The sequence below is a fragment of the Anopheles cruzii genome, chromosome 3 (assembly GCF_943734635.1).
Source record: "Anopheles cruzii chromosome 3, idAnoCruzAS_RS32_06, whole genome shotgun sequence".
NCBI classification, from domain to species: domain Eukaryota; kingdom Metazoa; phylum Arthropoda; class Insecta; order Diptera; family Culicidae; genus Anopheles; species Anopheles cruzii.
In genome coordinates, this window is record NC_069145.1 from 53070268 (window position 1) to 53094603 (window position 24336).

General features: G+C 45.3%; 5 protein-coding genes across 6 annotated transcripts; 3 read left to right on the forward strand and 2 right to left on the reverse strand.

Annotated features, from left to right (window-relative positions):
• The first annotated feature begins 57 nt into the window (after window positions 1–57).
• Window positions 58–2236, forward strand: LOC128273049 (U4/U6.U5 small nuclear ribonucleoprotein 27 kDa protein). The gene is made up of 4 exons (XM_053010961.1): window positions 58–171; window positions 261–371; window positions 884–988; window positions 1210–2236. Exons 2-4 carry the CDS (start codon window positions 277–279, stop codon window positions 1484–1486), a joined length of 477 nt encoding a protein of 158 aa, XP_052866921.1. The 5' UTR covers window positions 58–171; window positions 261–276; the 3' UTR covers window positions 1487–2236.
• A 3350-nt stretch (window positions 2237–5586) lies between these two features.
• LOC128274424 (homer protein homolog 2) lies at window positions 5587–7522 on the reverse strand. The gene is made up of 8 exons (XM_053012625.1): window positions 7423–7522; window positions 7023–7179; window positions 6808–6939; window positions 6545–6739; window positions 6301–6479; window positions 6153–6231; window positions 5787–6077; window positions 5587–5724 (listed from the first exon to the last, which is right to left on the reverse strand). The coding sequence occupies exons 1-8, from the start codon at window positions 7425–7427 to the stop codon at window positions 5614–5616; spliced, it is 1149 nt and encodes a 382-aa protein (XP_052868585.1). The 5' UTR covers window positions 7428–7522; the 3' UTR covers window positions 5587–5613.
• A 1106-nt stretch (window positions 7523–8628) lies between these two features.
• Window positions 8629–12297, forward strand: LOC128274423 (neural proliferation differentiation and control protein 1). 2 transcript variants are annotated; one of them, XM_053012623.1, is made up of 7 exons: window positions 8629–8895; window positions 8992–9124; window positions 9805–9855; window positions 9933–10560; window positions 10630–10891; window positions 10976–11131; window positions 11222–12297. In XM_053012623.1, the coding sequence occupies exons 2-7, from the start codon at window positions 9031–9033 to the stop codon at window positions 11228–11230; spliced, it is 1200 nt and encodes a 399-aa protein (XP_052868583.1). In that variant the 5' UTR covers window positions 8629–8895; window positions 8992–9030; the 3' UTR covers window positions 11231–12297. The 2 variants fall into 2 exon arrangements, with proteins under 2 accessions (XP_052868583.1, XP_052868584.1); XM_053012624.1 differs by having other exon boundaries at window positions 8629–8883.
• A 2743-nt stretch (window positions 12298–15040) lies between these two features.
• LOC128273648 (probable cytochrome P450 303a1) lies at window positions 15041–16725 on the forward strand. Its single transcript, XM_053011664.1, has 3 exons — window positions 15041–16104; window positions 16195–16312; window positions 16408–16725. The coding sequence occupies exons 1-3, from the start codon at window positions 15041–15043 to the stop codon at window positions 16723–16725; spliced, it is 1500 nt and encodes a 499-aa protein (XP_052867624.1).
• Window positions 16726–17740: 1015 nt separating this feature from the next.
• Window positions 17741–23888, reverse strand: LOC128273647 (polypeptide N-acetylgalactosaminyltransferase 2-like). Its single transcript, XM_053011662.1, has 2 exons — window positions 23651–23888; window positions 17741–20193 (listed from the first exon to the last, which is right to left on the reverse strand). The coding sequence occupies exon 2, from the start codon at window positions 19981–19983 to the stop codon at window positions 18151–18153; it is 1833 nt and encodes a 610-aa protein (XP_052867622.1). The 5' UTR covers window positions 19984–20193; window positions 23651–23888; the 3' UTR covers window positions 17741–18150.
• Between the last annotated feature and the right edge of the window lie 448 nt (window positions 23889–24336).

The window sequence follows — 24336 nt, forward strand, 5'->3', positions numbered from 1 at the left end:
CTTCATCCAACCCATTTCGGACTTTGCTGTGAAGAAATGTCAGGTCAGGTTGAACGAAGTCAGGTTTGCATGTTGCGCCAGAGTAAGCCGGTTGTTAGGTTATGTTTTCATCTAAACTTTCGATTTTTATGTTGAGTGGTTGTTAGGTTATGCTCTCGATGTGTTAGCACAGTAAGCGGAAGATTTGTTCAATGCCTTGTGAATCAAATGGAAGTATCCGCTGTTGTTTTCATCTATTACTTTCGATTTCTATGTTGCAGCACCATTCCCGCGAAGATGCCGTCGTCTCCCAAGCGTAGGAAGGAACGGGAGCGGCCTCGACGCCGTAAACGCTCCAGAGAACGCGGCGAAAGGGAGCGATCCGTTGGGCGGTAAGTTTGCAGTAAATTCGCCTCGAATTGCTGCCTATGGTCGACGCGCAAGCGTATATCGAAGTAGCACCCGATTAGCTGAGATGCTGTAGTAAGACCGATGTCTAAAGAAGGGGTGCTTTGATGCCTTCGACTGGTACCGGAACGTTGGAGAAACGGTTTACTTTGAAGTTCAACGAGAGGGGTGCATCCTGCATTATGCGGTTCCATCCTTTTGATTATGATTTTTGTAAAGCAATTATCGTCATGGTAATTGTTCCGATAGGGTGGCAATTTCTGCATCCGGATATCATCTCCCTATTGATTGACCCACATTGACTCGTATGTTGGTTTGTTAAGTCCCCTCATTAGGGCTTTGAAAGTTTCTTCGCAAGCGTCGCTGGCACCGTGCCAAACGATTACGGTCGCTCGAATGCTCCATACGTACACTGGTAACTGTAGCTCGATCAATTGCATTCTGACGGTTCCGCAAAGTGGATATGCTTAACCGGAAACACTCTAATCTTTTTCAGTGATCCGCCCCGTATACGTTCATCCGAGCGGGAAAGGGATCGAGAGCGGGACCGAACAGGCAGGCGAAAGTCCAGATCCAGATCGAGATCGCGTTCGAGATCGAGGTGAAAAGTAGAAGTAGCGTATGAGTTGTAATAATACCAAAACTGCACGAGTAGCGGAATGCAAACGGAACGTCCAGAACGTCTGCTAATCAAAGTAAAGCAGAGGTCTGTTCGACACGGCGCTCCGATTGCATCGAGCAACTCTCCGACAGTTTCCAGGAACGGAGCACGGGGAAAAGTGAAGTAGAGAGCTAATTTGGACATATTTCTCCCGACCGCAGGTCATACGAGCGCAACCTTGACAAGCCGATGCCCTCAACGTCCTCCCGGCGTGCTGCACAAATGAAGCCGATGATTTCAGAATCAGAGCTGGAAGGCAAAACGCCGGAGGAGCAAGAGATGCTAAAGACCATGGGCTTCTGTGGGTTCGACACGACGAAAGGGAAGAAGGTGGAAGGTAATGACGTAGGCGAAGTGCATGTTATATTGAAACGCAAGTACCGGCAGTACATGAATCGCAAGGGGGGCTTCAATCGCCCGTTGGATTTCGTTGCGTAACACAAACTGCCCCGGCGATTCGGCGATATTCTGTTCGTTACTATTGCACCTGCATCATTATTGTCGGCGATGGTTTCTGGCCACCTAGCGACACCCGTAAGCTTCTCAAATTCCCGTAAAATTGCAACACAAAGTAAACATTCGTGCGCTTCGACCAATGATCGACGATCGGACCACTTCGTCCTACCTGGGGGCCGAAGGGTCCGCTAAATGTCAGCGATCAATCGTTCAGGTCGTTGATTTTTCATTTTACTTCTCACTCATCAATCATCAATTGTTAGCAACCGCCAACAGCGCGGATTCCTTTATCATTTCATCATTACAGTTAACCGATTCCTTTTTCGCATCATTTCAATTATAATTTTTCTACGCCATGACGGTATATTTAAATGTTTCCACAAACAGCCTTGCGTGCCTACTTGTGCCCTTGTGCACAACCCGGTTTTTGGATACGTGCCACACATAGCCAAACAATAGTCAACCAACTGATCACCTCTCGCACACCAACTGCAAACAAACCACAACCACAACAGTAACTGCCACGGGTTCCACCACAATACAACAATAGCTATTTTTTCATATACACCAAATCAAAATTTACCACACACAACCAACAAACACAATGCAATAGCCAAAACGCGACACTGCGTCACTTGTGGCTGCGAGATACAACATTTGGGGCTTAGGAAAAGTGTTCCATTTCCGAATGCTGATGTGCGTCAGTAACTTGGGTGCCAACTGCTGCAACTGTTAATGAGGCATCACTGTTCATGTTTTTCTACGAGGAACTATAAGACCCAACATTAGTGTCCAGCTTCCAGTTATGTACCCGGATATGTTTCCCAAATTATCTATTCCGGCAAATACTTGCCTGCTGCTTGGCCATACCAAGTTTCGGCCGTACATCGCTCAAGTATCGGAAAAAGCCACAAAATACGTCACTCGACGTTCGTTGTATCCTGCCGTCGTCACATGCGCGTCACGTGTCGCGTCCACAATATACCTCAACAAACCACACGAAACAATAGATACAAATATCAGCAAATTTAAATATACCTCATATTTTTAGCAAGTAAGAACTGTGTAGATTTACTGTACGTGTATCTCTCGACTGTGGTGCGGTGCAAATCGCCCAACTGTTCCGTTTCATTTCTGTTTTCTTTTCCCCTTCAATTCTGTAAAACCGAAGTAACTAATCATTTGTCATTTGTAAAACGGTTCAATAAATCATAAGCAAGTGAATTATGAAAGAATGAAATAAATGAAGATGTAACGTTCACATGAGCTGTGAGTCTATCCGCGTTAGTGAAAGAAAACTCTTGGGTTCTCCAATGTAAACCAGTACCAAACCAAAACTCGAATTAGAGATCACTCACTGATCGCAGTTTGTGCTATAGCTTTTTTCTCACATACTGTAGACAAACAGGTTTTCAATTTATTGTAAAAAGGAGTATTTGCGCAGTAACATATTTGCTTACATCAGAGCTCCCTATTTTTTTTCTTTTGCATTTATACTTATTTTAATATTGTTTCATCTTGCTAGCGGTTTTGCAAGGACGTGAAAGATTCCCACGGTTCCCGGCTATCTCAAGGGAAAGAGATTGTATATATAATATGATTTTATTGTTTTAAATACATTTCTTGGCTGTAACATACTTCTCTTTACGATTTGTTGAACACGCATAGTTTGCTTACGATTCATTTTCTGCTTATTCTTCTTGTTCCGTCATTGCGATCGATACCATCGCTTAAATCATAGATCATTAGATGTGCGCGAACAAAGGATCCCGATAATCTATCGCACATCATCATAATGTTTTTATGTTCTCTAATGAGGATGAGGGTTTGTCGTTTAAATATTCTGCAGGATCGGAGTATCGTTGTGCGCGTTTGCCTAGCTCGCATCCAGGCGATCGTGACTCTTTGGGCGAGATCGCCTCGTATGTTGTTCAAACTGTACCAAAACCATTCATCAAATACAACTCGGAACAATAGGGCACCACTAGAGAGGTATTGGCGGCTACCGGCTCGCGGAATGCGAGTTCTTTCGGTGCGATACACGGAACTGCAGATAAACGTCCGATCAGAATTCGGAATTCGGTTCCACGAAACAGAGCCAAACGAAAACGACATGAATGGATCCAGCCGTATTATGTATTAACCCGTGCGCGCGGGTTCTGTCTAGCTCCGTTACAAATGTTGCAATAAAGCGGTAGAACCGTTTTGGTTTCGATTTTTCGCCGTCGCTGAAAGGGGGCCATAAAATGGTGCGAGATTCCACTACACAATTTGACCATAGACACTAGATCCTGCGCGAGAGGAAACGAAGCAAACAAGCTCTTGCTGACGCTGACCACTACCTTCCTTCACGTGCTCGCCCAGTCATTGTTACCCTCGCAGTCGCTATTAATAATAAAGTGATAGATTGTACCGTAGCGATAGGCGGTAATACTATTAGGTGTTTCACATGCGTACGCAAAATTGAAGAGCATTTCGATTCAACAACTGGTATAGGAAATTTTTCTCGTCTTCTTAATTCAACCGCCATAATCTGGACCTTTCACATTCGCTAACGCGCTACACACTACATTTATGCATTTATAACTGTTTAAACCTCGTAACGATATCCCTCAACCGCGCCTCTTCCGTTAGAATACGTTCCGTTTCCTCATTGCTCATTCTTATCCGGCTATGTTTTGATCATCATCTCGTTATATCTCTCTACTTCGCGTTGCCCTCCTTCGTGTCGATTTTTAAAACGTGTTGCTGTTACTTTTGCGTGATAAAAACAAAATACTTACGCTAACTTAAAAAATATCAGGTCAGTTGTCAGAGTTAATCAAATATAAAAAAACAGAGCAAAACGATTCCGTCTCTCGCTTTTGCAAGTTTCGTCAAAATATTTTTAAATTAAAACAATTCTTTGGTGTTTGTGAAGTCAACCACATAACGAGTATGTAACTGTCTGCAAAAAAAAGTGGATTCTACATGGGGGACGGCTCATTGGCCGCCGGTTTTGAGCAAAACGTATATCCGTATGTTGTAACTATACATTAAATTGAATTGCTGAGACAGCAAACGGGAGATACGAGTTTGAGATGCTTGTTTCGCTGAAACGCTTTAAGGGCACACGAACAAATACTGGCAATAGTGGCATGGCAATTGTTTGGAATGTTTAAAAGTGAAGAATGAAACAAGTTTAAACGTAGAAAAAGCTCTACCTTAACGTAAGCATTTCGTGCACAACAAAATAGTGATAAAGATAGTTCAAAGTGACATACCGGTATCTCAAAAAACTGGTTAAAACAACATATAGGTGTTAAAAAATGCTCTAAAAAATACAATACTTAAAATTTGTACACCTTCAAATGCATGAGTATTCATGTGTGTCTGTGTGAGAGTTTTGTGCCACAATGTAGACAATGTCGGGTTACATTCGCTACATTCGAGTTTCGATGTTTGGGCATCAATATGGGCTAATGCCCGCGTCCCCAGGGCCAACGGAGTCTTCGATCTGGTTACTTTTTGGATTTTTTCAACAACAACGGCAGCCCGGTTTTGGTCTTGTGTTTCGAGACGAGAATTGTGGCGGTTTTGCTGTTGTTCGGGTGCTGGACTGCCGCCATTGCCGCCATGTCCTCTAGGACGGCTGGCGGTACCACCAGTTCAGATGGCATCGATTCAAGCGGTAGTAGTTTTGTGTCAACCGTGGCCGGCGGAAGATTGTACAGCGTTCCGGTTGTTTTAATTAACGCATTGTGCGCATTCTTGCGGTCCGTCGCCAGGGAAGCGCTACTTACTTTCGTACTAATTAAAACTATCGTTGAGCCTGCCCGCACTCCACCTGGCAGCGTGGTCAGATTGCCCGAATGCCTGCCCGAATCCGGCACGGCACTGCTGCTGATTGGTGTGGGAACGCTGCCACTGGAAAGCTTACACTTGACAGCCTCGAGCTTTTCGGCATTTTCTTCGTCGTTTTGCATTGGTGGTATCTTTTCCGTGTTCCGGTAGTCGAAAGTATTCACTGTGGGAGCTTTGGCCACCGCTTTGGCGCTGGAAAGACCAACACCACCACTCAAGCTCGAGCTGACCGTCGAGCCGGTCGTTGCTTTTGTCGTACTCGTGTCTCAAGTAGATTTGTGCTGCGCTTGGATCAGCTTCTCCATCTCCTTGTGAATGCCACTGAGTTCGCTAATTTGCGCATGAAACTGGCCGCACAAATTGGTCATCTGCTTCAGCTAGAATTGCCAACAGGTGATCAACTGGCGGTCATGAGAGTTTGCTCAGTTTGCGTACTCACCATCGGATCGTTCTGCTTTTCTTTGAGCGTTTTATTGGCCGCCTTCAGTTCGACCTCTTGGTTCATGAGATCGCCTTCCAGACCCTCGATGCGGGACTTGAGGGAAACAATCTCCCGCCGTAGCTCCTCTGTCTGCTCGGTTGAGACAATACCGCCCGATGCGGCCGGTGCTGCCGTTCCTGCACCTTTCGCCGCGGCCTCTATATCTTGGTAACGCAGTTTTAATCGCTGATTTTCCTCTTTGTAAGAGTGCAACTGTCGTTTCCATTCGTCCACATTGGCCGTTGACTCCTAGAGTACGGCACAAAAAGGCGTATTTTGATAACGTGTTGTCATTTATTCGTCGTGGCCATCGGTAAATCTCACCTGCAAGGCGCTCGTCAGCCTCAGATTGTTGCTTTTTAGAGTGGCCAACTCGATTTCCCATTTCTTGGCGTTGGCAGAGCTACAAATAAAACGAAGCCATTAGGGGGGTTCTCTATCGTCACCTCTTAAATGACCGATCGATCCCTACCTTTGCGCGAGGGCTAATTTCAATCTTTCATTCTCGTACTTCAACTGCTGTTCTGTGGTCGATGTTACCGTGCCATCGCTGGACGACGAATTGTTAATTGACAGTTGCTTGAGTTCACTAGTCAGATTGTTAGCATTGGTTTCACTTATGTTATGCGAAGGGCTATCGGTTTTGCAAGTCTGCGGGTAAAACGAATCAAAATGAATGATTGAACACACAGCGACGCAGCAATGGATGTAGTTACCGTCGTATTGATGGTATTAGCTGGGGCTAGCGGTGGTTCTAGATTGCCCGAATCAAAAATATCGCCACTGTTGGCCGAAGCGCGAGCGGTGATGGGCGAGGCATTCGCCGAGGCCACAGCCGAGTTGCCATTGGCGGAAGCTTTGTTAAGGGCATCTTTCGTGGCTTCCTTGACCTCTTGGAATTTCACTATGAACTAGAGGGAATGATAAATAGCGTAATGAATTTGGCAGACGGATGGTTTTAGTATGGCCGCCTGCTTACCTTGCCAAGTTCTGCTTCGGAAGCAAAACCGAGCCCATAGACGGTATTGGCACGAACATCACTCCATTGGCCGAATTTTTGTGATGTTTGAGTAAATGTCATATTCGGTGTAATGGTGGAGTTGATTACAGCCTGTTTTGATAAATAACAAACATTTTCGTCTGTGAATTTCGGCCGCCCAGTGAACTGTTGACAGATCCGGAACCGCAGCCTACCTTGCTTCCTTCGACGCTGATGATTCGGTACAAGTTTCTGGACGAGTCGTAGAAAAAACTCACCGCAATGGCCTTCGAGCTTGCCGTTATCCATGTGCGCTTTGTTTTCGGGTCTATGTGGAACACATGAGCGTTACAAGTGAAGATTGGTTGCTCCCTGTCAATTCAGACACAACACACGATCCACGATTAACTATCAAAAAGCTTAACACGATACTTCCTTTCGACGCCCTCTTCCTGGCTGCACGCCCTTCTCTTGTGGGAGTAAAACTTCCTCCCAATCTGCAATATACGCATCTGGCTGGGGTATGCGGGACTGGCATGATGTGTTTTACGCACATTTAACCAGCACGCACCAGGGCGAGAAAATTTATTATAAACACCGCACCTCACCACTTACCCCATAGTGCACAACAACTTTCTATAACCGCTTGAACATTCAGGAGAAAGGTATTTTACCACAACCCTCGAGGCTAAAATCAGCTAAATTAACTTCCAGCACCAGCAGCAGACACAGAGAATTTTTAATCAATGCACTCTGGAGTGGCAACCGAGCGGTTCGTGTGGGATCACGCACATAACGGTGGATGACAGTTAGACAGAAGTTTACTGACGACACGAACAGTTGTGCGTTGCATGCAACTTTGTAACGAGCAGAACGAACATTTCCATTTAAAAATTGGAAATTAACTGAAAAAGTGGCTGGTAAAAGCCATTTCTTCTTTTATTAATATGCAAAGCAAAAAGATAAATATTTTCTATTTTTATCATGCGTACTGGACACTAGGCCATTCGATGAAGTCGATTCGCATGCCAAATCGCGAATCACGTGTTCATACTCGATTCGACACCTATCCTATTTAGCTATATGTTGTGTTCGATGATCCGTTTATCCGGCAGTTCTGCAAGCAGAATATGCCATCTGGCAAATTGCCATCATCTGGAAAAATTGCCCTTCAAATCGGCTAGCTCCTGTGCTCCAACCCAATAAAGGGCGATGGACAATCCTGGCCCTCCGCCCTCTTTTTAGGAACCTCTATTCCTAGTTGAGCGGTGGTGGTTTTCCCGTATCGGCTAGATATCGTCCGGACTTTACGTAACCAAGGTGCCTGACTGGCTTTAAACGTAATGAATGTAACGAATGCAAATTCCAACACTCTAGCACATTATAATTTCCGTTATCAGGACGATTTATCATTTCAATTTGTTACTTCAATAAAATGTTTTGGAACATAAATGAATCGTGCTAATCAACTTGAATTCAACTGAAGCTGGTCTAAAACACGAATGCAGAAGAATGGATAAATACTAGGTTAGTAGTTAGTTTGGCAACGACGAAGCCAGAGTGTACCAAATAGCACGACCGGAAGTGTAAATTCAACATGCACGAAACACTACGACTAACACGAAAAAGCATGCCAGAGTGAAAGGAAAGACCAAACCGCATCCAAACCACTGCCGCGGTATGAATGAAATTAATTTATCGTATCTGACGTCGTTTAAGGACCTGCTGCGTCTGCGCAAATGTTTTCATCGCCGTTGATGAGCAGCCTGTTCGCGAAAATCCCATCAATCGGTGTTGCTGCCTCTGCCACGAGTCAAGCCAGCAGACGACTACCCAAAGGAAGCCCAGCAACAATTGCGTTTGCCTCGATGTGCCGTTGGCCAATTCAAGCGCTGGGCAGCAAGCGCATAAGTTCACAGATGTGTTTGTAAAAGTTGCAAAGTGAAAAAATGTCGTTCATTCACGCCAGTGTTCCTGATTGAACGAAACTCTCTGATAACGACGGTGCCATATCATACTTCATAGCTTCGCGTTCGGCGAGGCGAGCCAGTGCATAGCGGAAGTGCCACCGCTGCAGTGAGTATAGTGGTGAGAAATTGGGCCAGACCAGCTTGCGGCGCTCGTTTGGGTCGGCTTCGTGGAAAATAGTGGTGTTAAAATGAAATCTTGACGGATTTTCCGCAGCAAATTGGGTATCGCAGCAGTGGCACATTCGATGCGAAAATGACCTTTAGCCGTGTTCGCTTGTCCTTTCTAACAATATGGAATATCTTTCTGATCCTACCAATGGCGACGACCGACAATGACTATATTTCAGGTGAGTAGCACAAAACAGGATGCATCAAGTGACCCTAAGTTAATGTCGACTGTGCTTTTTCTATTACTTTTAAATACAAAACTTCTGCAGTGGTCGATAGCCGTCCGAGCCAATTATCAAATAAATCAGCACGATGCCAAACAAAGCAATACACAATATTGCTAAGAGCGCGTGTGTTTGCGCATAAATCGTCACAATGCCGAAATTCACACACTACTATGAATTGCACTTGTTGCTATTAGTTATCGGAAACAACGGCTGGAGTTTTCCATGGTGCAAAACTTCCACTGTAATCCTAAACCAGAACGCCATATGTTTGGCATATTTCAAGTGGTTGCATGTATTTGTAAGACACCTAATCAGTTTCTTTGGAATCAATAATGTCGCTAAGAAAATAGTTTCTTGCCAAAGGGCATGTAACACGAACAATACTTCTGTTTATTTACCATACTGTCTTCTTCCTTGTCTGTTGTTCCTTTGTTTTTGATCAACTAGCAAAAGGGACAGACGACCTGAGTATACGTGACCTAGTTATTCTTTAAACGAACGGAGGCAAAGTAATGAACATTGCTACTTTTGTTGTAAGGGATGCGTGTTCTTTCTTTGCACACACTACAATATGTACCTTAAAAAATGTTATAGACTATTTCGTAATGTATTTGAATTCCCTTTTTCATAAGGTTATCGTCGACGTCTGCATCCCATGTCTCCGGTTTCGTGGACACCAAAAGGTAAAATAAAGTGAATTCCAATGATTTCTAACGATCCAACTCAACTCACGTTTTCTGCTCTTGTGGTTTTCGCACAGACGGTCACGATACGGCTGATAATTTAGTGAAAACGATCAACATTTTAATCGAGCAACAGGCAAGGCGACGGTTTTTGGAACATTTGCAACGGCTGCACACGCCTGGTAGCAAAAGTATTCCTGTACCGTCATACCGCGGTCCCGATGAGATATCGGAGGAATATCGACCAACGTACACGTATCAGCTGCCATTCAACAACCAGATCGATTCGGGCGAGCCCATCAATTTTGCTGTAGGTCCCAGTGATCCTAGATTCTACGATCAGTCCGACGGATCGCTTTTCTATGACAGCTCTTCTGAACCGCTCGGTGCCGGTGCAGACGATGGCATGAAAGCACTCGCTTCCGAAGGAGAAGATACGCTCGGTGAAGAACCAATACAGGAATACCGTCATCCACCGCCACCGCCGCCGATTCGGGCCAAAGTAGGCAAAGGGCTCCATCACACCCGCAACCTAACCGGCTCGGCCGGCAATGGTCCTTTGAATCGCAGCAGCAACTCCAACGGCGTCGTGCAACAGCCAATCGAACTCGGGAACGGACTTGGCATGTATTTGATCGCGTTAATTGCCGGGGTCAGTGCTGCCATTTCCGCGGCTCTGATTTCGATCGGTTTTGGATGGTACTCGTGAGTAGATCACCCTCCATTTTGATTGTAAGCTGTAGGTTTCCTTCAACTAATTACCATTCTCCGCAGGCTTCACAAACGTACCAAGGCGGCTGCTGATGTTGAGTATCCGGCGTACGGTGTGACTGGACCGAATCGCGACTCATCGCCGGCTGTCGCTGGTGACCGGAAGCTGGCGCAGAATGCTCAAATGTACCATTATCAGCACCAGAAGCAGCAGATCATTGCTATGGAAAACACGACGCGCAGTTCTATTCACTCCGAACTGCCGAGCGAGGATGAGAATGAGGAGGGCGACTACACCGTTTACGAATGTCCTGGCCTAGCACCGGTAATTGTTATATAATCCTATGCCTTCTATTGATCGTATATGCGACGTTTATTTCTAATTTTATTTGCTTTTGCTAATTTTCAGACTGGTGAAATGGAAGTAAAGAATCCTCTCTTCCTAGAGGAGGGTCCGGTAAGTGGGGCACCTTTGCAGTCATCAAATCCTGACGATGGACCTGCGGCTGGCATGAAATATATTGAAAAAGCTGTTCAGCCGCAATCACACAACTCCAAAAAATCGGTATGTTGAATAACTACACAGTGCAGACTTTTTTTACCTTGCGATATTAAAGAATTTCAAGCATATTGTAAATAATTTCTCTCGTTTTAGGGCACATAAAGGATTGTCTTTCATTACTTCTGTCTACAAAGCCGAATGAATTCACATTCACAGCCTCTCAGAAGTTCTGCGAAACACTCGGAACAATCAGATAAAAAGTGCAGTAAAATGTTGTTGTATTATTGTTTCGTTTAATTCCACATCAAGTATAGTCATCAAACTTTAAGAGGTCTTGCGATCTGTTTCGGCGAAGACGTTTATCAATACAACCCCAATCCGTTCCAAACTGTCCTTACAATGTAGCTGGACCAGTAGGTCAACGTAAAGTTTCATATCCATACCATTCCAGCCACATAGTGCTCATTTTCCTAAAGTTTTCGCTTTCTAAATTCACATTATTCTCTATCCATAAGCGAGTAAGCAGCGAGGGGACGTGAACATTTAGGGGGAAGTGACGGTATACATACAAATAACTACTGATAAAATTCATATAAATATATTTATAAATATACACTTTCACAAACACACATATGAATGTTGACGTAATTATATCAGATCAGAGGTTTTATTCTTGCTATGCATTGTGCAATTATGAGAGAGAACTGAACACTAAGAATTTCCAAAAACTGTTGCAATTGAAGAGGATATAGTCAAATCAACAGTCGAATATTGTGCGTAGAAGAAAGCGAAACCCGTTACGTGAGTGTGATAGAGGTGGTCTGTGAAAGGAACAGTTATAAACTAATATAGAGTGTTGTGCGATTAAAAGGGCCGATAATATATAGCCGATGGGAAAAGGCGCCGCAAGCTATACACCATCCTGAGCGTGCATATAAACAACAAAAGTACGTAGATTGTCTAATGAAAACATACCTAATGACCGTGTAATAACAACTCATAAGATGAGGAAGGCAGCTAGTTAACGGAAGACGCCATTTTATCCATCCTTCTACCTTCTATTCTTCTACATTTGAGGTTTAGTTTAAAAACTTGATACACTAACAGACAGAGGAACAACAAGCCTAACCTGCGGTGTTTTTTCGGCGGTGCCATAGACTAGCAAATGCAGGACAATGTATTTGATAAACTTGTGTACTTCTTGAAAATTGTATGAAAAACATAATAAATAGCATGAAATGTATCCGAATGTTTATAGAACTATTTATTGGGACCAAAACTATGCAGTCTACAAAGTACCTCAAAGGTTCTCCTTCTGATGTAGATAAACAAGTATTTTTTTTATGAATACTTAACAATCTACGACTACTCAGTGATAAAACAAAACTATATTTTTATTCCAGAATCTCATGTTGCCCCCGTTGATAGAATAATCCGGTAACGCGCTCGTCGTTGTAACGTAGCTGGCCTGGGTTTGATTCCCTAGATCAGCTTGACAGGGGTTCAGTGTGACCCAGCCCGTAAAAACACCACGTTACCATAAGCAACAGAGATTAACATCGTCCTTGCTACGGGCCAAGGCCGCTCGGCGGTTGGAATTGCCGGGTTAGAAGAAGAATCACTTTTCACGGCAGAGGGCCAAAGAAGAATCTCATAATAATCCAACACCAATAATGATTGGTCCAACAGCTTCATTCTTCCAAGTTCACAATAAAAAAAATTTAAAGTTTCACATAATACCCGTGCTGGAAGAAAAAACGACACAGATCCAGGTATGATCGACGACGTTTCTTTAGTGTATTAGCAGTACCCTTTTACAAACATTAGCGACTTCCCTGTAACCTACTTAGGTTATTTCCCGTAATCGTTAATTTGTTAATCTTCTAAAATAATCCCATTCTCTTAATGTTTCTCTCAAATGACCAAGTCTGGGTCGATTGACTTATCGTGTCACAGCACATTTTTGTCACTTGTAACTTGATCGTAAAATTACCCATTTGCAAACTAAAGGAATTGAACCATGTTCCTGGAGAATGGATGCCATGAAAGTGAAGCATTCAGCATTGATACCTGTGTATGTACTGCCACCCTGCCCACCTGCTTCAACCCACCCGGTCCACTAATGTTGTTCTGCTGGTCAGGCCCGCCAATATCAACGAACCATGTTGCAATGGTCCGCACCGAGTGGACCACGAGTGCCGAAGCAGTTTGAACAGCGTTTGAAGAAAGTGGGGAAAATGCTATATTACCGCCCGAAGCAAGGCTCCGCAAAATTAGTACAATTCTGTTTATCAAAGGTGTAGCTAGGAGCGAAAAGTGCATGTTCGATTAAAAACATAGGTGAACAGTGTGCTAAATTTTAGAAATAGTTCAAAAAAGAATAGCTGCACAATGCGCGCCCGTAATTACTTGGTGTGTGATTGAGTTTGTTTTTTGTTCCTTAGATTGTTACTGAAGAGCAATTTACGTCCGACAAACAAACAAAACCAAAAAATAACTCAACTGTCAACAAATGAGGTAAGAGAAATTAAAAAAGTGCATAATTGTGAACTAATGTTCTGTTCACATTCCCCAAAGGTTTCTCAATCTGTTAGAATGGGAAGAGCCGTAATTGTTATCAACTTAAATTTTTGAATTCAAGTCGATACACCGCCAGAGTTCAAAGTTAACCGTTTCGCGTATGAATGGATTAAACGCTGCAGCGTGGCCGATCTGCGGAAGAATCGCGTCTCAATTGAAGTTGGTGCAGAGAACTGTTCGTGAAAGGAACTGTTAGGAGTGAATTTTTTTAACTAAAATTACATCACGTGATTGATGGTATGTATAAAAAATGGAATAATCCTGAAGAACACGACAGGTTTCAACAGAACACCGAAAAGCGAGAAGCGAGCGCTAATTTTTATCTCAACGTGTGTCTTCCGCGTACTTGGGAAGCCCAACTTTTGAGCATGGTATCCAGCAAGGAGCTAACGAGAACCCGTTTCTGCCACTTCATCTTTCCGTTACATAAAACATTGGCGAAAAGTGACGCAACGGCATTAAGCCAGCTCGTAGCAGTGACAATATCGGTGCCCAGTTATGTATCTCCTGCTTTTTCTATCGGAAAGAGCAGGTATCCAGTCTGATAATAAACTTTTCTAATTAACTTGAACCATTATTAGGATCTCTGGTAAAATCTCGGATTACATCGATCGCACTTTTTCCTAATATCTAGCATTGAATTGCTTCCTGCATTGCATTGCAAAGTGGTGAAACTTCTTAGGCACCACAGACAGCAAGCAAAGAAAGATGAGAAAGGCCGTGTGGCAGTAATGCATACCAACAGATAGTGCAAGCTCGCTCACGGCTCGCAAAACCATCATCTTGCGTAATGTAAGGCAGAGCTGCAGTAAAAGTAGTGTAGTATGTGTCTTAATGCATGTACATGCATTATGTAAGGGAATGTTTGGTTGCAATTTACACCCTGCCATGCGTGATCGTCCCGCCGTATGATCGTGTCGTACGAGGCAAGGTTATTGGCAGTTTTGTTTTCTATACTTTTCAACCGCCCCCGAAAGTCAGTCTTTCAACCGCCCCCCAAGAGTAATGAGCAATTTGTTTTTTCTTTTTGCAATTTTCTTTAATCCAAACGATAGAGCTCTCTTTGTACGTTCGTTCGGTTAACACGATCGCGTCCAAAGTTGCTCAGTGATATAAAGGGCACAACAAATTCAGCTGTGCATCGTCTATAATGGCGGAGTTTCCACTATTGATTGCAATATTGAGTTCTGCCGTTTTTTCGACTAATTCCATATTTGTATATTAAAAGTATGTTCCGATTTCAACTGAAGAAACCAATAATAGCCAGTAGACAACAAAGAGAGCAACTGTTACGTAGTTTCTGAAACACTTTTTCGTTTTATAATCCTATTGTAGTTTGTTGCAATACATCAATCGGGAACATAGAAACAGCGACAGATAATCCCAACAGCAATGTGGTACTTTGTAGCATGCTGCGTGGTGCTGCTGTTACTATGGCTGCACTTGGACAACTTGAAACCACCCAATTTCCCACCCGGTCCCAAATGGTATCCGATAGTTGGTAGTGCGCTGTCGATCATGAACGCGCGAAATGCCACGGGCATGCTGTGCAAGGGCGCTGAGCTCATTGCGGCCCGGTATCCCAAAAACCGTGGCGTGCTCGGTTTTAAGATAGGCAAGGATATGGCGGTGATGGCTATCAGCGGCGATTCGCTGAAGGAAATGATGAATAATGAGGACTTCGATGGGCGACCGACGGGGATCTTCTACGAAACTCGTACGTGGGGCCTACGCCGTGGAGTTCTGCTTACGGACGAGGAGTTCTGGCAGGAGCAGCGTCGCTTCATCGTGCGCCATCTCAAGGAATTTGGCTTCGCACGCAAGGGCATGACGGAAATCATCCAGAACGAGGCGTCCCACATTCGCAAAGACTTCGAGGGACTGATAGTGCAGGGCAACGGGAAGGCCGTCGTGCAGATGCAGGGCGCATTCTCCGTTTACGTGCTGAACACTCTCTGGCTCATGATGGCCGGAGTTCGGTACGGCAAAGACAATGACGACTTGAAGTATCTGCAGTCGCTGCTGCACGAGCTGTTCACCAACATCGACATGATGGGAGCACTGTTCAGTCACTTTCCGTACCTCCGGTTTGTGGCCCCACGACTTTCGGGCTACCGCCAGTTCGTGGAGATACACGAGTGTATGCATAAATTCATTGGAGAAGAGGTGGAACGGCACCAGCGCAACTTTAACCCCGACGATGAGCCGCGCGATCTGATGGACATCTATCTGCGGACACTGCACAACAACAACGCCCCGTCGGACAGCTTTTCGCGGGAGCAGCTGCTAGCCGTGTGCCTGGACATGTTTATCGCCGGATCGGAAACGACTACCAAGACCCTAGACTTTGCCTTTCTGTACATCGTGCGCAATCCTACAGTGATGCGCAGACTTCAGGTTGAAATCGACGAAGTGATTGGGCGTAATCGAACACCCGTACTGGAGGACCGCATAAAGTAAGTACGGGAGAGACCATGAATTGCCAGCAAGCAACGTGGGTCTGAAAGTGATTTATAAATCGCGCATTTTTGCTTTCGTTCGTTCAGCATGCCCTACTGCGAGGCAACTACCTACGAAGCGCTGAGATTGTTCATGTCGAATACTTTCGGTATTCCGCACCGAGCACTCAAGAATACCAAACTGTGCGGCTACGACATACCGAAGGTAATGGTCGAGAATGGAACGTTTGTTCTTGCACCCAAAAAAGTTTCCTTAGCTTGCGTTAGTATAACCACAGTCTCTTCCGTGTCCCCGTGTAGGACACTATGTTAATCGGGATGTTCCGCGGCATGATGCTGGACGAAAACGTCTGGAACGCTCCGACTCAGTTCGTGCCCGAACGGTTCCTGAAAGACGGTAAGGTACATATCCCGTCGCAGTACCATCCGTTTGGCGTTGGCAAACACCGATGCATGGGTGAGCTGATGGCACGAAGCAATCTGTTCCTGTTCATAACCACCACGCTACAGTCGTTTGATCTGAAACTGCCGGAGGGAGACCCACTTCCTTCGGAGGTGCCGCTCGATGGAGCAACGCCAAGTGTAAGAAAGTATCACGTTGTCGTTACTCGACGCTAGCGTAGGCCGCGCAGATTTCGTGCTGCGGACATCATTCGTAGGATGTATCCGTAGTGATGTATCGTGTCGATATTAAGCTGCCAAAACGGACAGGCGGAACAGTTGTGTAATTTCCTGTTTAGCTAAGTATCGTTAAATGATAAACGTGGAATTCCAACCTAAGCACTGCAAATCACAAGAATTTTTATTTCGTTTAGAAACGTTTTTCAAAACATGATAAATGTATGCCCTTTAATAAATAATAATAAATTGTACACCCATAAAAGCGATCTTCTCAGTTATTTTCTTTGCCCTCGATAATTGGTAAAGTTCCACACAGGCCTTGCTGAGCAAAGTAGGCGACGACGTCGGACTTCATCAAACCCAAATTGAAAGCATTAAATATGCATTTACTTGTATAGTTGCAAATTATGATTAATCCGCAACATGTATACATGAAATTATGGTATATTTAAAAAAAAATGTTTTGTTTACTGCAAGCTTATATCATCTTATCACTCGTTATCCGCCAACGTTTTTCAATTAATCGGCATGATAGACACGATTAAGTTATTTCATCGATGTTCTTCTAATACTTTAAATTGATTTGAAAAATAGCGTAAAGCTAACTGTTCGACGCAGTTGCTACATGGACAGTTGCCGTTATTTTTCTAAGCAGAGGCAGTTTCCACAGATAGTCTGCGGGAATGGAACGAAACCAGCAGCATATTCAGCATCTAATAGTTTGTTCCGCTGGTGCGGTAATAAACCACCATATCGATTCTTTTCTTTCAATATATGATCCCTTGAAAACAAGTAGAGTCGTATTATCATCAACTTAAATGTTTTGAATTGAAGTTGATGCACTTTAAGGGTAGGTCTTTCGCATAGGAAGATCGATTTAACGGCGATGTGTAGATCGGCGCATCACGTGCTTGGTTCAAGTACAAAAATTTGTACGATTTTGAGAGGTTCTGTAGGATATTCCTGTTCAGTTTGCTTCCAATCTTTGTTCATGGTATAATTTACCAGAGACCACGGAAGGAATACAATGAAAGAAACATGGTTTTCTTGCTTGCACATCAAGAGTTGCTCGATCTTTCGTGTGCTTCTCTCGATTTTCTTTTTATTTTTACCGGGATGTTCCTCAAATTGGGTTGGTGTGGTTGTATATTTACGGTATGAGGCTGTGATGTTAATGAAAAAAATCAACTGCCTTCTCATGCTCAATCTCTACCATTCAGGTTGATTTGTGTTTCACAATGCTACGTTTCGTACTATCTAATACCATTGAATCGGGAATCGGTTGTAATTTTTTAAATAGAATGTATGCATATAACAACAAAGAACACAGATTACATCTTCGTTTACTCTACGCCACCGAATGGAAGAGACGTTGAAGGATTCACCACATTCGCCCCCAACCTCGGTTTGTTCCCGAGCTTCCTAAGACTCTGCGACTACCTTCCAGCGCTGCGTTTCGAGTGCCGAATTGCACCGTTCAGCCGTGATTCCACGCTCCTTCATGTGGCGCGAATCGAGACACACGTTAATCTTCCGGTGCTGGATCAACCCACCGTCCTTTAGGTGCCACTGCTGGTTCTCCGAGCCGTCACAGTACTTCATTAGGACACTGTTGTAGCGCGCGTTGATGGCAAATTTGACCAGCGTCAAGCAGAGATCGTGATGTTTCACTTCGCTTTTTCGATTCAGCACCCAGTTCTGGTTGCCCCCGTTACCGTGGCAGCTGTACAGACCGACAATCGCTCCTGCCATGTTGCCTAAACTGTCCAGACAGAGGGCACCCTGTCGCAAGCTGCCGTTGTTGCGTCTCTCGGGAATGCTGAGTTGCGGATAAACGTGCTCCAGGTACCAGCGGAAAGGTTTGCACTGGAGCTCACTACGCAACCGCAACCGATCCTCGATGTCACCGAAGGGAATGTTCGTCGCCAGTGGTACGGCCGCGTAGTAATACCGTTTGTACTCGTCCATCCAAACTTCGGCTGCGCGGCGAGTGTTTTTCGCGAATATATTGCCGCTTCCTCCGCCCGGAAACGTGTACGGATGGCGTTTCCGAAACACATGGCCGACGCGACTGCATGGGATGATCTCCAGTGATCCACCACACTGCCATACGCGGAAGCTAATCTCTAGGTTCTCGCCGCCCCAGATGTCCATCTGGGTGTCATAGGTGCCCAGCCGCTCAAAGTATGCTCGATCAATCACAAACAATCCTCCAGCGATCATCGGCGTACGGATTGGGGCGGTCGGATCACGCTGTCGCTCCTTTCTTTCCGCCCCGCTCAGATACTCCCACTTGAACACGAGATTCCAGTCGAACCCACCGCGCAAATCGGCCGACGCTCCGATATACTGAAACGTATCCATGCTAATCACGTCAATCACGGGGCAGACGACGCGTGTCGGATCTTCGGCTACCCGTGCCAGCAGCGGTTCGAGCCAGTGCACATTGCACTCACAGTGACTGTCCAAAAAGGTGAGCACCTTGGCGGTGGCCGCAGCCGCACCGGTAACACGCGAACGCACTAAGCCCTCACGTTTGGGGTTACGAATCAGGCGCACCTTCTGAATCTTCGCCAGCTCCTGACCGTCCTCGGGGAAGTCGGAAAAGTCGTCGACAAGAATGATCTCATGGATGAGACGTTCTGGCGAGCGGTTCAGCACACTAACCACGGTCCGCAGCAGCGTACTACGCGCTTCGTTGTGGAACGTAATAATGATGCTCGTCGCTGGCAGCGACTCGATACTAGCGGCGGATGACCAGACCGCCCGGCGACACATGGCGTTGCGCGTATCGGGCAGCTCGCGGTTACTCTTTAGCCCGTCGCTCGCCTGCTGATTAAACCGATTTCGCAGATACGGATCCTCGCCTCGCTGTAGGCCTCCCTTCTGGATGTAGCTCGCCTCGTCAAAATAGTCCCATGTCAGGGGTGGTGATTTATAACTAAGTACGCTATTGCTATTGCTACTACTGCTAAGGAGACTGATGCTACTACTGCTGCTCATTCGCAAGCTGCTGCTTTCGCCATTTTTCGATTGGCGCAGATGTTCGTTGTCACGATGCGTCAGTGCCATGCCGTGCTGCAGGCGGCCACCGTTGTGGCTGTACTGATTGCTCAGCTGATTTGCTGTGCTGCTGCTGCGCAAACGCAAAGCTCGGTTGCCGTCGTTGTGATAGTAGTCACCCTGGAAGTAGTAGATGACCACCACGATCCAGGTGATGGAGATGAGACCAAATACTTTCACATTCCGTCTCATGGCGACTTTGCTATGACTATTCTGCTGCTGCTGGTGTCGGATAAATCGATTACATCGATTCGCACACACACGATAGGCATTCGACGACGCAGCTCAACTAGCTTCGTTTGCCGGGTAGCACGTTATTTCGCAACCGAAATATCTGTTGTACGGTCCATCGTTGCAGCTATCACGTAGTTGCGAGATTCTAGTGTTACCTTGCTGGTTTCGCTGGAAGATAAAAGCGTTCGAGAGCGTTATTAAAATGATTAAGCTTTTATATTGTTTATACTAAAGAACGCGTAAAACATTTCCAACTAAAACTTACATCGACTAAAAGTACGAAAACATTGGAACACGATATGATCGATGGATCAATCGTCTGACCTCATTACGTAAAAGAATTGAAGCGTACAATTCGGCTAATTACCCCAAGGAAGCAGCAGTGGGAGCAAATATGTACACCAACAAACGGAAAATGGTGCTACAAGTTGTGCAGAATGTGCGCCGCTTCCTTCCGTTTCACTCCAATGATCGATGGCGATGCACCTACTGACCATGATCCATTTAACTGCAGCATAATCATTGGCCCAACGAGCGAATTTGCTGGAATGGTAGACCACGACCACCACGAGCACTGTGGAGAGCTGCTCCGCCAACACGAAGTCTGCATGGTTGAGAAACGGATCGTTACGCTTTTTTCCGACGCTCAATCAAACTACTCAATGTGGCACAAAACCCTTTCCATTACTGGATCAGTAATTATTCCGCGAACAATACCGTGCCGAGTACACGCGAGTCCACGGAGGATGATGCCCATTGCTGATTCTTTTGAGTTTTCTTTAATGACACGATACCCGAGAAAAGATTCCACCGAAGCACCATAGATTGTGCGTGAACGCATAATTTACGTTATGGCAAACGATGCTATACACTCTTGTTTTTACATTCACTAGATGTAAGTTTGAAACAATCTTCATATCTATATTATAGAACTGGCAACACAAAAAACATAATGTTGGCTAAGAAGCTGTGTATAATGTTACCGTGATGTATAACAAGCTTATACGTTCAATTCTATTCTGACGATTCCGTATACTGAATGTTGGTTGAACAGCGTGTACCGCAGTTCCAATGACCATGATAGATGGCAGCAATTAGCTTCTTCTTTTGGCACCCAACTGTATTAGAGCATTGGAAGTCGAGCAATTTATCATTTTCGACGTACCAAGTAAGAAGTATTAGAGCCATTTGTAAATCAATCAATAATCAATGCCAAAATAGTAACATTTAAGTAGCCTAATGGTGCTACAATGGGAAAACTAACGATTAGAGTTCCAACTTTGTAATATAATACATTACAATACATATGTTACTCAAATTGACGTGAATAAGTACATATTTGATATTATCATAACATATTTGATCGATTATAGACGCTTTCCTTGCAACCAGTCACTTGCTGAACGGGCAAGCACAACTCGATCGGTTCACGTTTCCGCACGCTAAATTGTGTATGCCTACCCATCGCTATTGATGCTTTTCGGCCGTCTGTTAAGGCGGCTGAGAGCATTTGGTCAAAATTCCACCACTCAACCCATCATTTCCTAACCAGCGATAGGCATCCCCCAAAACCGTTTGGTAATCGTGAGAATCCGGCCGTAAGTTACGCTGTCTAAATTTCTCCTCCGGTTGGCGCGTTCGGCACATAGTTTCAGAGGCGAAAGTAGATTGTTTCACACTGAAAGTATCTTATTAGTAAAATCAAACTCCTTATAACCGCAAGTTACCGCACTGCTTTTAACGCAAAGATCTGTTGGTAGAAATCGTGCAGCCCTAATTACGTATTGTTTAGTTTGCTGCTAATTAGATATTAATGACATCCACTTTTTGGCCAGTAATGCACGTTCCGTCTTTAAATTCAAGAGAAGAACTCGATATCTGGCTCTGGGAGACATTGGTTTTATAATGAGTTCGACCATACCATTCGGAGACCTTTGCCGAACGTAGAGAGCATGTATGGAAAGCTCTTATTAGCACATCAATGTCGTTACCTCAAAAGTACATTAACGTGTAACCTTGTGCTGTTGGTTTATACTTGTCGTAGATGCGCCTTTCGCGTTCAAAACACTACTTAACCTCAAAAGCATCCACATTATTCAAAACAGTACAGTCGCGTTTTGAAACCCAATATTCTCTTGCAGCGAATGGTGAGAGTGCACAAAATTCCGTATATTTCCTCCGATTCTTGCACTAATATTCATTAACATGAAATAGCACATTACCTTCAAACAGTTCGCCTAATACGATCCAAAGTCGTCGCACGTGCTGTGATGGCGCCAAAGTGATGATTTTACCGCGCGTCACGCTTTTCAAAAATACACGAAAATCCCAACTCGTCCCAAATTCAAATGTCTACCCCTGATACACTGCACCGACGGTTACTTTACAGGACGTTTTGAACTATTTCATTACACTCCAGGGGAACACGTATGTATAGGCAACAAGCAACTGATGTTCACTAGTATATCCTGTGGCTAATGGAATGTGTCTGTAGGCAAAATGTTTGCTGAACTAGCGGATGGTTACTAGCACTGCTCGGACATCGCGTTGCTTAGCAGAACAATTGTTAAAGCACTGCGTGGTGTCGTCCAGTCGAGTTGTTGCTGTTGTCTGCTGTTTCTAAAAGTTACCGTGCCTAGCAGGGGACTTGAATCTCGCTGCATATCCGTTGTGCCTCTTTCGCTCTAGTGTCTCTTTTGGTATCTTTCGGCTCTGTTTCGCTTCAGCTTTCTGACTCTTTCTCCTGCAACTCACCAGCCATGACCACAATCGGAGCAGCAGCAGCAGCTTTATGTGTGTCTGTGGTTAGCACCCATTGCATTCGCCGCCGCTAGCATCATGGGTCTATTGTTTTATGTTTCACTTGGCTCGCGCTCCGCGGAGTACGCGACAACAAAAGCACGACAACGATCGAAAGAGAGGGAACTGGTTGGAGTCGAAGCGAATCGCTCGTGTTTTTTCTCACCCCTTTAGGAAAAGGAAAACCCAAATGAACCGAACAACCAGAAAACCGTTTCCAACGCGCCTGAAGAGCGCCTCTTGTGGCGTACCGATGCGAAGACCGATCGTCTATCGTTTAAACGATGCGCGCAAATCGCACCGTTGTGTGCGTTGCTCCCTCAACTAAACTTGGAGTCCGCGTTTGTCTGCACGAGGGCTTCCTCTTTCTGCTACGCTTTTCCCAGCCGGGAAGGACCACTGATCGCGCGCGCACCTCCACCGAATGTGCTAAGCGCTAGCTAGCTATGCGCACGATGCGCATCTCTTGACGCGGAATAAGATGCACACGCTGCACGATGAAGTAGTGGTGCGCTACGAGAGAAAGAGAGCTGCGAGAGGCAATAGAGACTAAAATTTACGGAAAAAATCAACACCGATCACGAGTGTTCCCCGGATGGCTTCGCGTGCACCCGCCGCCGCCGTCAGTAGTAGAAGGGGATGCGAATGGCGAATGCGCGGCGGGTAATAATAAGTAGGTCCCCTTCGCTTATGCCGCAACGATGGGCATCGCGCGGCGGCACTAATGCTCAATCGTTCGGCAAGGAAATTTTGTGCGTTGGCAGATGGAGTGGATGTATCCGACCGCAATGAGGGGCGAGGGGCACACACAGCCAGCAATGCCTACCGTTGCATCTTCGTTTTCCACTCCAATCCGGCGTGCCTTTTGCGCTGGCACAGGCACGAAGAACCTTTCGCCCAGCAATAGCGCCGCCGCCGTGAGCGTATCGCCTAGGTTGTCGTCGCCGCAGGTCCCGCTGTAAACCGGATTGCGTTGAAAACTGCAAACTTTTCGCACGGTGCACAACAACCACAGCCATCCATTTGACCAACCCTACCGAATGACCGTATCACTCGCCGTCACCGCTTCCTTCACAGCTTCTGGCCAAATTTTCGACCTACTACGCTTGCGTTCGGGCGAATCGATATTATATATTATGCTCTCAATTGCGTTACAATGCGCTTGAACGGTGTAACGTATTTTTGGTTTTTTGTTTTGCTTTCGTCGGCTGCTTTTCCGTTAAAACAGAACATTCCTACTCACCATAAACACTAATATTCTAATTGCGGTTCGCGCTCGGCAACACCGTGACGATAGTATTTATCCCATTTTCGACGATCATTGTTGTGCCACTGGCGAACCGGACGACGACCAACCCTTGTTCCTGCGCTGGGCAGCATGGTAATGGGGGGACGGCCTTTTCGGCGCTCTCTGTTTTGCTCTCGCGGTTTACTTTCACTTTTCTACGATGCATCGGTGAGCGGGAGTTTGTTGTTGAGAGTTTGTTCTGTTGTTGTATACAAAACTTCGCA